The sequence below is a fragment of the Salmo salar genome, unplaced genomic scaffold (assembly GCF_965601325.2).
Source record: "Salmo salar unplaced genomic scaffold, fSalSal1 ptg000206l, whole genome shotgun sequence".
Lineage (NCBI taxonomy): Eukaryota > Metazoa > Chordata > Actinopteri > Salmoniformes > Salmonidae > Salmo > Salmo salar.
This window is the reverse complement of record NW_027675329.1, coordinates 857,484-872,742: the sequence shown is the minus strand read 5'-3', so window position 1 is coordinate 872,742 and position 15,259 is coordinate 857,484. Positions and strand designations below refer to the sequence as shown.

The 15,259-nt window shown below is 37.9% G+C and overlaps 1 protein-coding gene across 1 annotated transcript in view; it reads right to left on the bottom strand.

Moving 5' to 3' along the window:
• Positions 1-360: 360 nt before the first annotated feature.
• The window catches only part of LOC145867090 (uncharacterized), a 43,122-nt gene continuing 28,223 nt past the window's right edge, over positions 361-15,259 (bottom strand). Inside the window, exon 3 of the mRNA XM_082971135.1 lies at positions 361-1,499. Within this exon, the coding sequence (XP_082827261.1) occupies positions 361-1,499 (1,139 nt within the window). The remainder of the gene's footprint in view (positions 1,500-15,259) is intronic.

The window sequence follows — 15,259 nt, the reverse complement described above, 5'->3', positions numbered from 1 at the left end:
GTTGCACGTCCTGTTAAACTAACAGCTAAAAATCCACATGGAATATGGGAGTAATGTGTACATCCCTGGTTAGAGGACAATTTGTAGAAAACAGCTAGCTACATTTTGAAGTGTTGCATTTTGATTCCAGTGGGTCACCAACATGGTCACCAACTCTTTTTTTGTTAGTCACTTTTTGTTAAATCACATAAATAGTAACTCTTCCATTTCAGAGCCTGGATTTTCCCCCTGAGGCTAATATCCATATCATGTTGAAATCAATAGAACAGGGGACAAACGTTTAGGGTTCTACATTGTGACATCATTAAAATACTCCTTCTACAATGTTAAAACATTCCACATTGTGACATATCATTGATATCATGAAACAACTCCTTCATGTATTTTCTGATGTTTGATCAGATGTCTTTTATCAGAGTATCTCTTGTTACATTGATCACAGCTATAAGGTTTCTCTCCTGTGTGTGTTCTCTGGTGTAGAGTCAGAGTGCTAGATGTAGTAAAACTCTTCCCACATTGATCACAGCTATAAGGTTTCTCTCCTGTGTGTGTTCTCTGGTGTTGAGTCAGAGTGCTAGATGCAGCAAACCTCTTCCCACATTGACCACAGCTATAAGGTTTTTCTCCCGTGTGTGTTCTTTGGTGTATCTTCAGTTTGCCAGATTGAACAAAACTCTTGCCACATCGAGTACAGCTATAGGGTTTCTCTCCTGTGTGTCTTCTCTGGTGCATCTTCAGTTCTCCAGATTGAACAAAACTCTTCCCACATTGAGTACAGCTATAGGGTTTCTCTCCTGTGTGTCTTCTTTGGTGTATCGTCAGATGGTTAGATTTTAAAAAAAACTTCCCACATCGAGTACAGCTATAGGGTTTCTCTCCTGTGTGTGTTCTCTGGTGAAGAGTCAGATTGCGCAAGCAAGTAAAACTCTTCCCACACTCATCACAGATATACGGTTTCTCTCCTGTGTGTACTCTCTGGTGTGATATCAGGCTGCTTCGATGAGTAAAACACTTCCCACATTGATCACAGCTAAAAGGTTTCTCTCCTGTGCGTGTTCTCTGGTGTAATTTCAGGCTGGTTGAATGAGTAAAACTCTTCCCACATTCATCACAGCTGTATGGTTTCTCTCCTGTGTGTGTTCTCTGGTGTGTTATCAGGTTGATTAGCTGAGTAAAACTCTTCCCACATTGATCACAGCTAAAAGGTTTCTCTCCTGTGTGTGTTCTCTGGTGTAATTTCAGGCTGGTTGAACGAGTAAAACTCTTCCCACATTCATCACAGCTAGAAAGTTTCTCTCCTGTGTGTATTCTCTGGTGTGATATCAGGCTGCTTCGATGAGTAAAACTCTTCCCACATTGATCACAGCTAAAAGGTTTCTCTCCTGTGTGTTTTCTCTGGTGGAATTTCAGGCTGGTTGATTGAGTAAAACTCTTCCCACATTCATTACAGCTATATGGTTTCTCTCCTGTGTGTGTTCTCTGGTGTGTTATCAGGTTGCCTAGTTGAGTAAAACTCTTCCCACATTGATCACAGCTAAAAGATTTCTCTCCTGTGTGTGTTCTCTGGTGTAATTTCAGGCTGGTTGAACGAGTAAAACTCTTCCCACATTCATCACAGCTAGAAAGTTTCTCTCCTGTGTGTATTCTCTGGTGTGATATCAGGCTGCTTCGATGAGTAAAACTCTTCCCACATTCATCACAGCTATAAGATTTCTCTCCTGTGTGTGTTCTTTGGTGTACAATAAGATGGCTAGATGTATCAAAACTCTTCCCACATTGAGTACAGCAATAAGCTTTCTCTACTGTGTGGCTTCTCTGATGAATTTTAATGCCTGATGAGGTGAATCTCTTCCCACAGTCAGAGAGGTTAATTATCTTCCCTGTGGGTCTCTGCTGGTGTTTCTTGAGGAGTTCTGATCTGGAGAGACTCTTCTCTGCCTCATCAGCATCATGAGGTTGTTGAGGCTCCCCAGAGGATCCACGATAGTCCCGTCTCTCTCCTGTGTGAATGACAAAGTCATACAGATGGTTAAAGGCCCACAACAGCAGAAATCCACTGTAAAAGGTCATGCCAACAGCGTAGCCATGATGTTGAACAACAATTGACATCTGTAATGAATGTAATGATTACTTGACATTTGTCTTAAAATGAGCAACAATAGTCATATTTTGTCTTGTTTTCACATTAGTAGTAACATCTAAGATTGGAGGCCCTTTTCTATGTTTGCTGGTGAGAAAAGATGTTTGCTCAGGGGAGTAACCTCCATTACCAGGTTGATGATGAGTTCATTTCACACTACTTTGGATTATAATTGTCAGGCTCGCTTGAATGTCCTGCTTAATATAATGTTTGTGTCGTCATCGCAAATCAACCGCTTTGTACTTAAAAAAACACTTCAACCAGTAAAATGCTCTTTGGCTTTTTCATCAGCCTGACAATGAGGGTTTGTACACTGTTTGCCAAATTGGCCCATAACTTCACCTAACAACAACATAGACCTACTGTTGGACCCATAACTTCACCTAACAACAACATAGACCTACTGTAGGACCCATAACTTCACCTAACAATAACATAGACCTACTGTAGGACCCATAACTTCACCTAACAATAACATAGACCTACTGTAGGACCCATAACTTCACCTAACAATAACATAGACCTACTGTAGGACCCATAACTTCACCTAACAATAACATAGACCTACTGTAGGACCCATAACTTCACCTAACAACAACATAGACCTACTGTAGGATCCATAACTTCACCTAACAACAACATAGACTTACTGTAGGACCCATAACTTCACCTAACAATAACATAGACCTACTGTAGGACCCATAACTTCACCTAACAATAACATAGACCTACTGTAGGACCCATAACTACACCTAACAACAAATATAGGAAAATAGCTCTGTGTGTTGAACAATAGCCTATCCATCAAGGAACAGTTCTCTACACATTATGAGCTAAGTATCTCCGTTTCCAAACGGACTAACGAGACCCTACAGTAAATCAAGCAGACAATAACACATTATAAACATCAATTTGTTAGGGATGTTGGATCCAACATGGAGCACGGCATAACTGTCTTTACCAGAGTAATGAATGAAGAAGCACTTTGGTTGTTGTTGCATGTCGTGATGTTTGTAATGTGACTGTCATTCAGAAAATGATTTCCTGGATCAGCTGATGATAGTTGAACATGTGACTGTAAATAAACAGCTACAGTATTAAGAATTATGTGTAATTATTGAAGAACTGCGTTAATGACAGTATCCATTTGAGTGTTGTCAATAAAGCTAAGATAAAAAAAAAAAAAAAATGTATTTCACCTTTATTTAACCAGGTAGGCTAGTTGAGAACAAGTTCTCATTTACAACTGCAACCTGGCCAAGATAAAGCAAAGCAGTGCGACAAAAACAACAGAGTTACACGTTGGATAAACAAACGAACAGTCAATAACACAATAGAAAAATCTATATATAGTGTGTGCAAATGGAGTACGGAGGTAAGGCAATAAATAGGCCATAGTAGTGAAGTAATTACAATTTAACACTGGAGTGATAGATGTTCAAGTAGAAATACTGGTGTGCAAAAGAGCAAAAAAACGTAAATAAAAACATGGGGATGAGGTAGGCAGTTGGATGGGCTATTTACAGATGGGCTGTGTACAGCTGCAGCGATCGGTAAGCTGCTCAGATAGCTGATGCTTAAAGTTAGTGAGGGAGATATATGTCTCCAACTTCAGCGATTTTTGCAATTCGTTGCAGTCATTGGCAGCAGAGAACTGGAAGGAAAGGCGGCCAAAGGAGGTGTTGGCTTTGGGGATGACCAGTGAGATATACCTCCTGGAGCGCGTGCTATGGGTGGGTGTTGCTATGGTGACCTGTGAGCTGAGTGAAGTCGGCCTAGCAAAGACTTATAGATGACCTGGAGCCAGTGGGTTTGGCGACGAATATGTATACCAGGTCGATTAGAAAGGCCTGCTCGCAGAAGTGTTCTAGGGAGCATGTGACAGTGATGAGGGGTGGCCGTTTGACCGCAAACCCATAACGGATGCAGGCGATGAGGCAGTGATCGCTGAGATCCTGATTGAAAACAGCAGAGGTGTATTTGGAGGGCAAGTTGGTCAGGATAATATCTATGAGGGTGCCCATGTTTACAGATTTAGGGGTTGTACCTGGTGGGTTCCTTGATAATTTGTGTGAGATTGAGGGCATCTAGCTTGAATTGTAGGACGGCCGGGGTGTTAACCTCACTAGGGTAGGGGGCACTGTTTTCACCTCCGGATGAAAAGCGTGCCAAAGTAAACTTGGTAGATTTGGATAGAAAACACTCTAAAGTTCCCAAAACAATGTCTGTGAGTATAACAGAACTGATATGACAGGCGAAAACCTGAGAAAAATACATCCAGGAAGTGGGATTTGTTGTTGTTGTAGTTTTCCATTGACTGCCTATACAGATTCCATTGACTTAGGTCTGAAATTGCACTTCCTATGGCTTCCACTAGATGTCAACAGTCTTTAGAAATAGTTTCAGGCTTGCATCCTGAAAAATGAGAGTGTAAGACCACTCTGAATGAGTGGACCATTCAGTATCTCAGAGATTTTTCATGCGCGAGACCGAGAGCGCACCTTTCTTGTTTACCTTTTATATTGACGACGTTATTGTCCGGTTGAAATGTTATATATTATTTAGGCTAAAAACAACCTGAGGATTGATTATAAACATCGTTTGACATGTTTCTACGAACTTTACTGATACTTTTCGGATTTTTCGTCTGGCTGTTGTGATTGCCTTTGAGCCTGTGGATTACTGAACAAAACGCATGAACAAAACGGAGGTTTTTGGATATAAAGAGAGACTTTATCGAACAAAACAAACATTTATTGAGTAAATGGGAGTCTTGTGAGTTGCAACGATATGAAGATCATCAAAAGTAAGTGATTCATTTTATCGCTATTTCTGACTTGTGTAACTCCTCTACTTGGCTGGTAACTGTTACTAATGATTTGTCTGCTGGGCGCTGTTCTCAGATAATCGCATGGTATGCTTTCACGGTAAAGCCTTTTTGAAATCTGACACCGTGGTTTGATTAACAAGAAGTTAATCTTTAAACCGATGTATAACACTTGTATGTTTTATGAATTCTTATAGTGAGTATTTCTGTTTTTGAATTTGGTGCTCTGCAATTTCACTGGATGTTGGCCATGTGGGACGGTAGCGTCCCACACCCCCTAGAGAGGTTACGCATATCCCAGTTTAGGTCACCTAACAGAACAAACTCTGAAGATAGATGGGGGCCAATCAATTCACATATGGTGTCCAGGGCACAGCTGGGAGCTGAGGGGGGTCTGTAACAGGCGGCAACAGTGAGAGACTTATTTCTGGAGAGATTCATTTTTTTAATTAAAAGCTCGAACTGTTTGGGCTTAGACCTGGAAAGTATGATAGAACATTGCAGGCCATCTCTGCAGTAGATTGCAACTCCTCTCATTTTGATGGAAAATGTTGTAGTTGGGGATGGAAATTTCAGAATTTTTGGTGACCTTCCAAAGCCAGGATTCAGACACGGCAAGGACATCAAGGTTGGCGGAGTGTGCTAAAGCAGTGAGTAAAACAAACTTAGGGAGGAGGCTTCTGATGTTAACATGCATGAAACCAAGGCTTTTACGGTTACAGAAGTCAACAAATGAGAGCGCCTGGGGACACACAGGGCCTGGGATAACGTCTACATCACCAGAGGAGTAGGATGAGGGTACGGCAAAAGGCTTTCAGAACTGGTCGGCTCCCTCCAGTCAGGTTATAGTGATGACTGGCTCCCTCTAGTCAGGTTATAGTGACGACTGGCTCCCTCTAGTCAGGTTATAGTGATGACTGGCTCCCTCTAGTCAGGTTATAGTGATGACTGGCTCCCTCTAGTCAGGTTATAGTGATGACTGGCTCCCTCCAGTCAGGTTATAGTGATGACTGGCTCCCTCCATTCAGGTTATAGTGATGACTGGCTCCCTCTAGTCAGGTTATAGTGATGACTGGCTCCCTCCAGTCATTTGTGTGTTTTAATTATTTAATCAAATAGCATGCTCAAAGCATCAGACAAGTTCAGTACATATAGTTGATTGTATTAAAACACATGGGGCGATTGGTAGAAAGAACAGATGACTCTTGGTTGACCAAGATGTATTTTAGTTGGGGACAGCACTAGAACATGATTTTGGGGCTCCCGAGTGGCGCAGCGGACACTGCATCTCAGTGCTTGAGGCTTCACTACAGACACCCTGGTTCAAATCCAGGCTGTATCACAACCGGCCGTGATTGGGAGTTCCATAGGGCGGCGCACAATTGGCCCAGCGTTGTCCGGGGTAGGCAGTCATTGTAAATAAGAATTTGTTCTTAACTGACTTGTCTAGTTAAATAAAGGTTACATTTAAAAAAATAGAGTTTCATGACAAACCATTTTTTACAAATCCGGCAAGGCACCAATTTTGATAAGGGTTTAAAACAAAGGTTTCAAACCAATTCATGAATGTAATTGAATTGTGTCAGGTATGTCTTGCCTTTAATGTGATGGCATGAAAAACAATTGGCTGAATATTATACAATGACTTAACAGCTCTAATAATTTGCCTCCACAGGAAATCTACACTGGCAGTTATAGAATATACTATATAGCCTAGAAACCTGGTTAAACTAGCATTATGACATCATGGATGGATTCTAGAATATACTATATAGCCTAGAAACCTGGTTAAACTATCATTATGACATCATGGATGGATTCTAGAATATACTATATAGCCTAGAAACCTGGTTAAACTATCATTATGACATCCTGGATGAATTCTAGAATATACTATATATCCTAGAAACCTGGTTAAACTATCATTATGACATCATGGATGAATTCTAGAATATACTATATAGCCTAGAAACCTGGTTAAACTATCATTATGACATCATGGATGAATTCTAGAATATACTATATAGCCTAGAAACCTGGTTAAACTATCATTATGACATAATGGATGAATTCTAGAATATACTATATATCCTAGAAACCTGGTTAAACTATCATTATGACATCCTGGATGAATAAATTTGAGTGGTTACACTCCTCCTTCCCCCATCCCTCAGCTGTTTACCAAACCAAGCCTCTGGGCAGCCATTTTGTTACTGTTGAAAAAACCCACACAACCCATCAATCTGCCGTTCATACAACAACAAAACTGTAATTCCACCACTGTTTTGGTTATAAGATGATTATGGGGTTGGAGAAATGTAACTACTCTCAAATTCATAGACAGACCTATGGATGCAAGGACTGACCATCCATGATATCAACATTATAGTTTTAACTATGTTGAGGCTATACAGTGTTGGTTTACATTGTTTCTAAACATTGGAGTAAAAAAAGTTTATTTGGGGGTTCTGATGGGGTACAACAGTTGAACTAAGCTCATGAGGCATGTGTTATATTCTTCAAGAATCAATGGCTATAAATTAATAATTATAAAGTCACAATATGGATGTAGCAATTGCAGATTTCCCCTTTAACACCACACATCAGTTCAACAACTGCAGAGTTTGTGACTCTGTATTTAAGACAGTACTTACTAGTGTTTATCAGGGCCCGTTCATTGTTAAAACCATTGGATGCCTTAACATGCCTTTGGGAAACCGGGCCCAGATATACAGTTTCCTCCTCTTCTTCCTTTTTCGATGTGACAGTCATCTCCCCCTCTTCCACTCCATAAACTGCATCTTCCTCCTCTTCTTTTACAGTAACATCCTCCTCCTCTTTCACTCTGAACGCATCTTCCTCTTCTTTTACTGAAACGTCTTTCTCTTCTTCTTTCACTGTAACAGCCTCACCCTCTACTTGTTTTTGCATTGAAACAGCCTCCTCTTCCTCCTCCTCTTTGACGAGAGCTTCTTTCTCCGTCCAACAGACCTCTTCTTTAGCAGGAGGAGAGTAGCTTAGTGAGCGCATGGTCGGAGATGTTAGCTAGCTAAGCTAATGCTAACTTAACCAGCCCGCTAGCTGAATAATAACAACAACACCGTAAATATGAAATTAAATCGGATAACTAACTAGACGACAGAAGAGGGTTTAAAACACAGTGGCTAATATACACTAAAGCATCTAAAGAGCTTTATTGGTTTGGCTATTTTGTCTAGCAAGCTACCGAGGTGGCTGACTAACTGTTGTTGCTGTTGAACGAAGCGTTCCGTCCACTACATTATACGTCACACCAACAGCATTACCTTAAATTCCCAGACCGCCATCTGCTGACTGGAGTGGGTAACATAGTTGAGTAAAATGTATATTATAATGTTCAGACAAAAAGTTAAACGGTAGGAACTTCCTGAATTGGAATTACCCCTCTACACATGTACTGCACTGGAATTATCCCATTGGCTGGCAGAAACGTGCAGTTTCGTTTTTATTGGGCCATCAAAGCTGTGTCAGGGATTTTTGTGATTGGTTCCATTTCAGTCACATGTGCATAAGGGAGAGGTGGTGTCTGATGTCTGCAGGTCAATGCAGCTGAGAAATATGATCCTTGTAACTATTCTCTGTGAATATCAGCAGTGGTAATGATTGTGAAATATGATCCTTGTAATTATTCTCTGTGAATATCAGCAGTGGGAATGATTGTGAAATATGATCCTTGTAATTATTCTCTGTGAATATCAGCAGTGGTAATGATTGTGAAATATGATCCTTGTAATTATTCTCTGTGAATATCAGCAGTGGGAATGATTGTGAAATATGATCCTTGTAATTATTCTCTGTGAATATCAGCAGTGGTAATGATTGTGAAATATGATCCTTGTAATTATTCTCTGTGAATATCAGCAGTGGTAATGATTGTGAAATATTTAGTTCATTTCATCAGAGCAACATGATAATTAATGATTTCTGAACAACCATTTTTTATTTAATGTCTATTAAGAATATCTGATCAACTTTATTTCACTTGGTGATGTTTCATTATAGAGAACATGACAATACATGACATCTACAGTGGTGATGTTTCATTATAGAGAACATAACAATACATGACATCTACAGTGGTGATGTTTCATTATAGAGAACATAACATAACAATACATGACATCTACAGTGGTGATGTGTCATTATAGAGAACATAACATAACAATACATGACATCTACAGTGGTGATGTGTCATTATAGAGAACATAACATAACAATACATGACATCTACAGTGGTGATGTGTCATTATAGAGAACATAACATAACAATACATGACATCTACAGTGGTGATGTTTCATTATAGAGAACATAACATGACAATACATGACATCTACAGTGGTGATGTTTCATTATAGAGAACATAACATGACAATACATGACATCTACAGTGGTGATGTGTCATTATAGAGAACATGACATAACAATACATGACATCTACAGTGGTGATGTTTCATTATAGAGAACATAACAATACATGACATCTACAGTGGTTATGTTTCATTATAGAGAACATAACATAACAATACATGACATCTACAGTGGTGATGTTTCATTATAGAGAACATAACAATACATGACATCTACAGTGGTGATGTTTCATTATAGAGAACATAACATAACAATACATGACATCTACAGTGGTGATGTTTCATTATAGAGAACATAACAATACATGACATCTACAGTGGTGATGTTTCATTATAGAGAACATAACAATACATGACATCTACAGTGGTGATGTTTCATTATAGAGAACATGACATAACAATACATGACATCTACAGTGGTGATGTTTCATTATAGAGAACATAACATAACAATACATGACATCTACAGTGGTGATGTTTCATTATAGAGAACATAACATGACAATACATGACATCTACAGTGGTGATGTTTCATTATAGAGAACATAACATGACAATACATGACATCTACAGTGGTGATGTTTCATTATAGAGAACATAACAATACATGACATCTACAGTGGTGATGTTTCATTATAGAGAACATAACAATACATGACATCTACAGTGGTGATGTTTCATTATAGAGAACATAACAATACATGACATCTACAGTGGTGATGTTTCATTATAGAGAACATAACAATACATGACATCTACAGTGGTGATGTTTCATTATAGAGAACATAACATGACAATACATGACATCTACAGTGGTGATGTTTCATTATAGAGAACATAACATAACAATACATGACATCTACAGTGGTGATGTTTCATTATAGAGAACATGACAATACATGACATCTACAGTGGTGATGTTTCATTATAGAGAACATAACATAACAATACATGACATCTACAGTGGTGATGTTTCATTATAGAGAACATAACATAACAATACATGACATCTACAGTGGTGATGTTTCATTATAGAGAACATAACATGACAATACATGACATCTACAGTGGTGATGTTTCATTATAGAGAACATGACATAACAATACATGACATCTACAGTGGTGATGTTTCATTATAGAGAACATGACATAACAATACATGACATCTACAGTGGTGATGTTTCATTATAGAGAACATAACATAACAATACATGACATCTACAGTGGTGATGTTTCATTATAGAGAACATAACAATACATGACATCTACAGTGGTGATGTTTCATTATAGAGAACATAACAATACATGACATCTCCAGTGGTGATGTTTCATTATAGAGAACATGACATGACAATACATGACATCTACAGTGGTGATGTGTCATTATAGAGAACATAACATGACAATACATGACATCTACAGTGGTGATGTTTCATTATAGAGAACATAACATAACAATACATGACATCTACAGTGGTGATGTTTCATTATAGAGAACATGACATAACAATACATGACATCTACAGTGGTGATGTTTCATTATAGAGAACATAACAATACATGACATCTACAGTGGTGATGTTTCATTATAGAGAACATGACATAACAATACATGACATCTACAGTGGTGATGTTTCATTATAGAGAACATAACATAACAATACATGACATCTACAGTGGTGATGTTTCATTATAGAGAACATAACAATACATGACATCTACAGTGGTGATGTTTCATTATAGAGAACATGACATGACAATACATGACATCTACAGTGGTGATGTTTCATTATAGAGAACATGACATGACAATACATGACATCTACAGTGGTGATGTTTCATTATAGAGAACATGACATGACAATACATGACATCTACAGTGGTGATGTTTCATTATAGAGAACATAACATAACAATACATGACATCTACAGTGGTGATGTGTCATTATAGAGAACATAACATGACAATACATGACATCTACAGTGGTGATGTGTCATTATAGAGAACATAACATGACAATACATGACATCTACAGTGGTGATGTTTCATTATAGAGAACATAACATAACAATACATGACATCTACAGTGGTGATGTTTCATTATAGAGAACATGACATAACAATACATGACATCTACAGTGGTGATGTTTCATTATAGAGAACATAACATGACAATACATGACATCTACAGTGGTTATGTTTCATTATAGAGAACATGACATAACAATACATGACATCTACAGTGGTGATGTTTCATTATAGAGAACATGACATAACAATACATGACATCTACAGTGGTGATGTTTCATTATAGAGAACATAACATAACAATACATGACATCTACAGTGGTGATGTTTCATTATAGAGAACATAACAATACATGACATCTACAGTGGTGATGTTTCATTATAGAGAACATGACATAACAATACATGACATCTACAGTGGTGATGTGTCATTATAGAGAACATAACAATACATGACATCTACAGTGGTGATGTTTCATTATAGAGAACATAACATAACAATACATGACATCTACAGTGGTGATGTTTCATTATAGAGAACATAACAATACATGACATCTACAGTGGTGATGTTTCATTATAGAGAACATAACATAACAATACATGACATCTACAGTGGTGATGTTTCATTATAGAGAACATAACAATACATGACATCTACAGTGGTGATGTTTCATTATAGAGAACATAACATAACAATACATGACATCTACAGTGGTGATGTTTCATTATAGAGAACATAACATAACAATACATGACATCTACAGTGGTGATGTTTCATTATAGAGAACATAACATGACAATACATGACATCTACAGTGGTGATGTTTCATTATAGAGAACATAACATGACAATACATGACATCTACAGTGGTGATGTGTCATTATAGAGAACATAACAATACATGACATCTACAGTGGTGATGTTTCATTATAGAGAACATGACATGACAATACATGACATCTACAGTGGTGATGTTTCATTATAGAGAACATAACATGACAATACATGACATCTACAGTGGTGATGTTTCATTATAGAGAACATAACATGACAATACATGACATCTACAGTGGTGATGTTTCATTATAGAGAACATAACAATACATGACATCTACAGTGGTGATGTTTCATTATAGAGAACATAACATAACAATACATGACATCTACAGTGGTGATGTGTCATTATAGAGAACATGACAATACATGACATCTACAGTGGTGATGTTTCATTATAGAGAACATAACATAACAATACATGACATCTACAGTGGTGATGTGTCATTATAGAGAACATAACAATACATGACATCTACAGTGGTGATGTTTCATTATAGAGAACATAACAATACATGACATCTACAGTGGTGATGTTTCATTATAGAGAACATAACATAACAATACATGACATCTACAGTGGTGATGTTTCATTATAGAGAACATGACATAACAATACATGACATCTACAGTGGTGATGTTTCATTATAGAGAACATGACATAACAATACATGACATCTACAGTGGTGATGTTTCATTATAGAGAACATAACATGACAATACATGACATCTACAGTGGTGATGTTTCATTATAGAGAACATGACATGACAATACATGACATCTACAGTGGTGATGTTTCATTATAGAGAACATGACATGACAATACATGACATCTACAGTGGTGATGTTTCATTATAGAGAACATAACATGACAATACATGACATCTACAGTGGTGATGTTTCATTATAGAGAACATAACAATACATGACATCTACAGTGGTGATGTGTCATTATAGAGAACATGACATAACAATACATGACATCTACAGTGGTGATGTTTCATTATAGAGAACATAACATAACAATACATGACATCTACAGTGGTGATGTTTCATTATAGAGAACATGACATAACAATACATGACATCTACAGTGGTGATGTTTCATTATAGAGAACATAACAATACATGACATCTACAGTGGTGATGTGTCATTATAGAGAACATAACATAACAATACATGACATCTACAGTGGTGATGTTTCATTATAGAGAACATGACATGACAATACATGACATCTACAGTGGTGATGTTTCATTATAGAGAACATAACATGACAATACATGACATCTACAGTGGTGATGTTTCATTATAGAGAACATAACAATACATGACATCTACAGTGGTGATGTTTCATTATAGAGAACATAACAATACATGACATCTACAGTGGTGATGTTTCATTATAGAGAACATAACAATACATGACATCTACAGTGGTGATGTTTCATTATAGAGAACATAACATAACAATACATGACATCTACAGTGGTGATGTGTCATTATAGAGAACATGACAATACATGACATCTACAGTGGTGATGTTTCATTATAGAGAACATAACATAACAATACATGACATCTACAGTGGTGATGTTTCATTATAGAGAACATAACATAACAATACATGACATCTACAGTGGTGATGTTTCATTATAGAGAACATGACATAACAATACATGACATCTACAGTGGTGATGTTTCATTATAGAGAACATGACATAACAATACATGACATCTAAGTAGCTGAATATGATTATGGACTAACAGTTTGAAGGACACAACTCATGTTATTCTGGTTAAACAGAGAGAGACTAGTTGATTAAGGAGTGGGGATTTTTTTTACAATTAGGAAATAATATGTCATGTTTTACTCGTACCTCAGCCAGCATTGTGAATGGTTAGGAAATAATATGTCATGTTTTACTCGTACTTCAGCCAGCATTGTGAATGGTTAGGAAATAATATGTCATGTTTTACTAGTACCTCAGCCAGCATTGTGAATGGTTAGGAAATAATATGTCATGTTTTACTAGTACCTCAGCCAGCATTGTGAATGGTTAGGAAATAATATGTCATGTTTTACTCGTACCTCAGCCAGCATTGTGAATGGTTAGGAAATAATATTTCATGTTTTACTCGTACCTCAGCCAGCATTGTGAATGGTTAGGAAATAATATGTCATGTTTTACTAGTACCTCAGCCAGCATTGTGACTGGTGTCTGATGCAGTGACATACTAGACCATGACAGTAAATCTAATATTTAGGTGTTTTTAGTCATGCATGAAAGGTCTGGGGTGGTTCTGTGGTTATAAGTTACTGACCTTGGAATACATTTCTGGCCATGCTGGCAGGGTCTGAATCAAACCCAATGTCCACCTGGTACACTGGCAGGGTCTGAATCAAACCCAATGTCCACCTGGTACACTGACAGGGTCTGAATCAACCCAATGTCCACCTGGTACACTGACAGGGTCTGAATCAACCCAATGTCCACCTGGTACACTGACAGGGTCTGAATCAACCCAATGTCCACCTGGTACACTGACAGGGTCTGAATCAAACCCAATGTCCACCTGGTACACTGGCAGGGTCTGAATCAAACCCAATGTCCACCTGGTACACTGACAGGGTCTGAATCAAACCCAATGTCCACCTGGTACACTGGCAGGGTCTGAATCAAACCCAATGTCCACCTGGTACACTGGCAGGGTCTGAATCAAACCCAATGTCCACCTGGTACACTGACAGGGTCTGAATCAAACCCAATGTCCACCTGGTACACTGACAGGGTCTGAATCAAACCCAATGTCCACCTGGTACACTGACAGGGTCTGAATCAACCCAATGTTAAGGGGAGGGTAGATTGGTCAAGAGGGTGATGATTATTGTTGTTCTACTGCCTGATTGTTATGCAACAACACTGTTTACAAAAGCTTTGTTAAATCAGCACAACAGTTTTCAGCTGTGCTAACATAATTGCAAAAGGGTTTTCTAATGATCAATTAGCCTTTT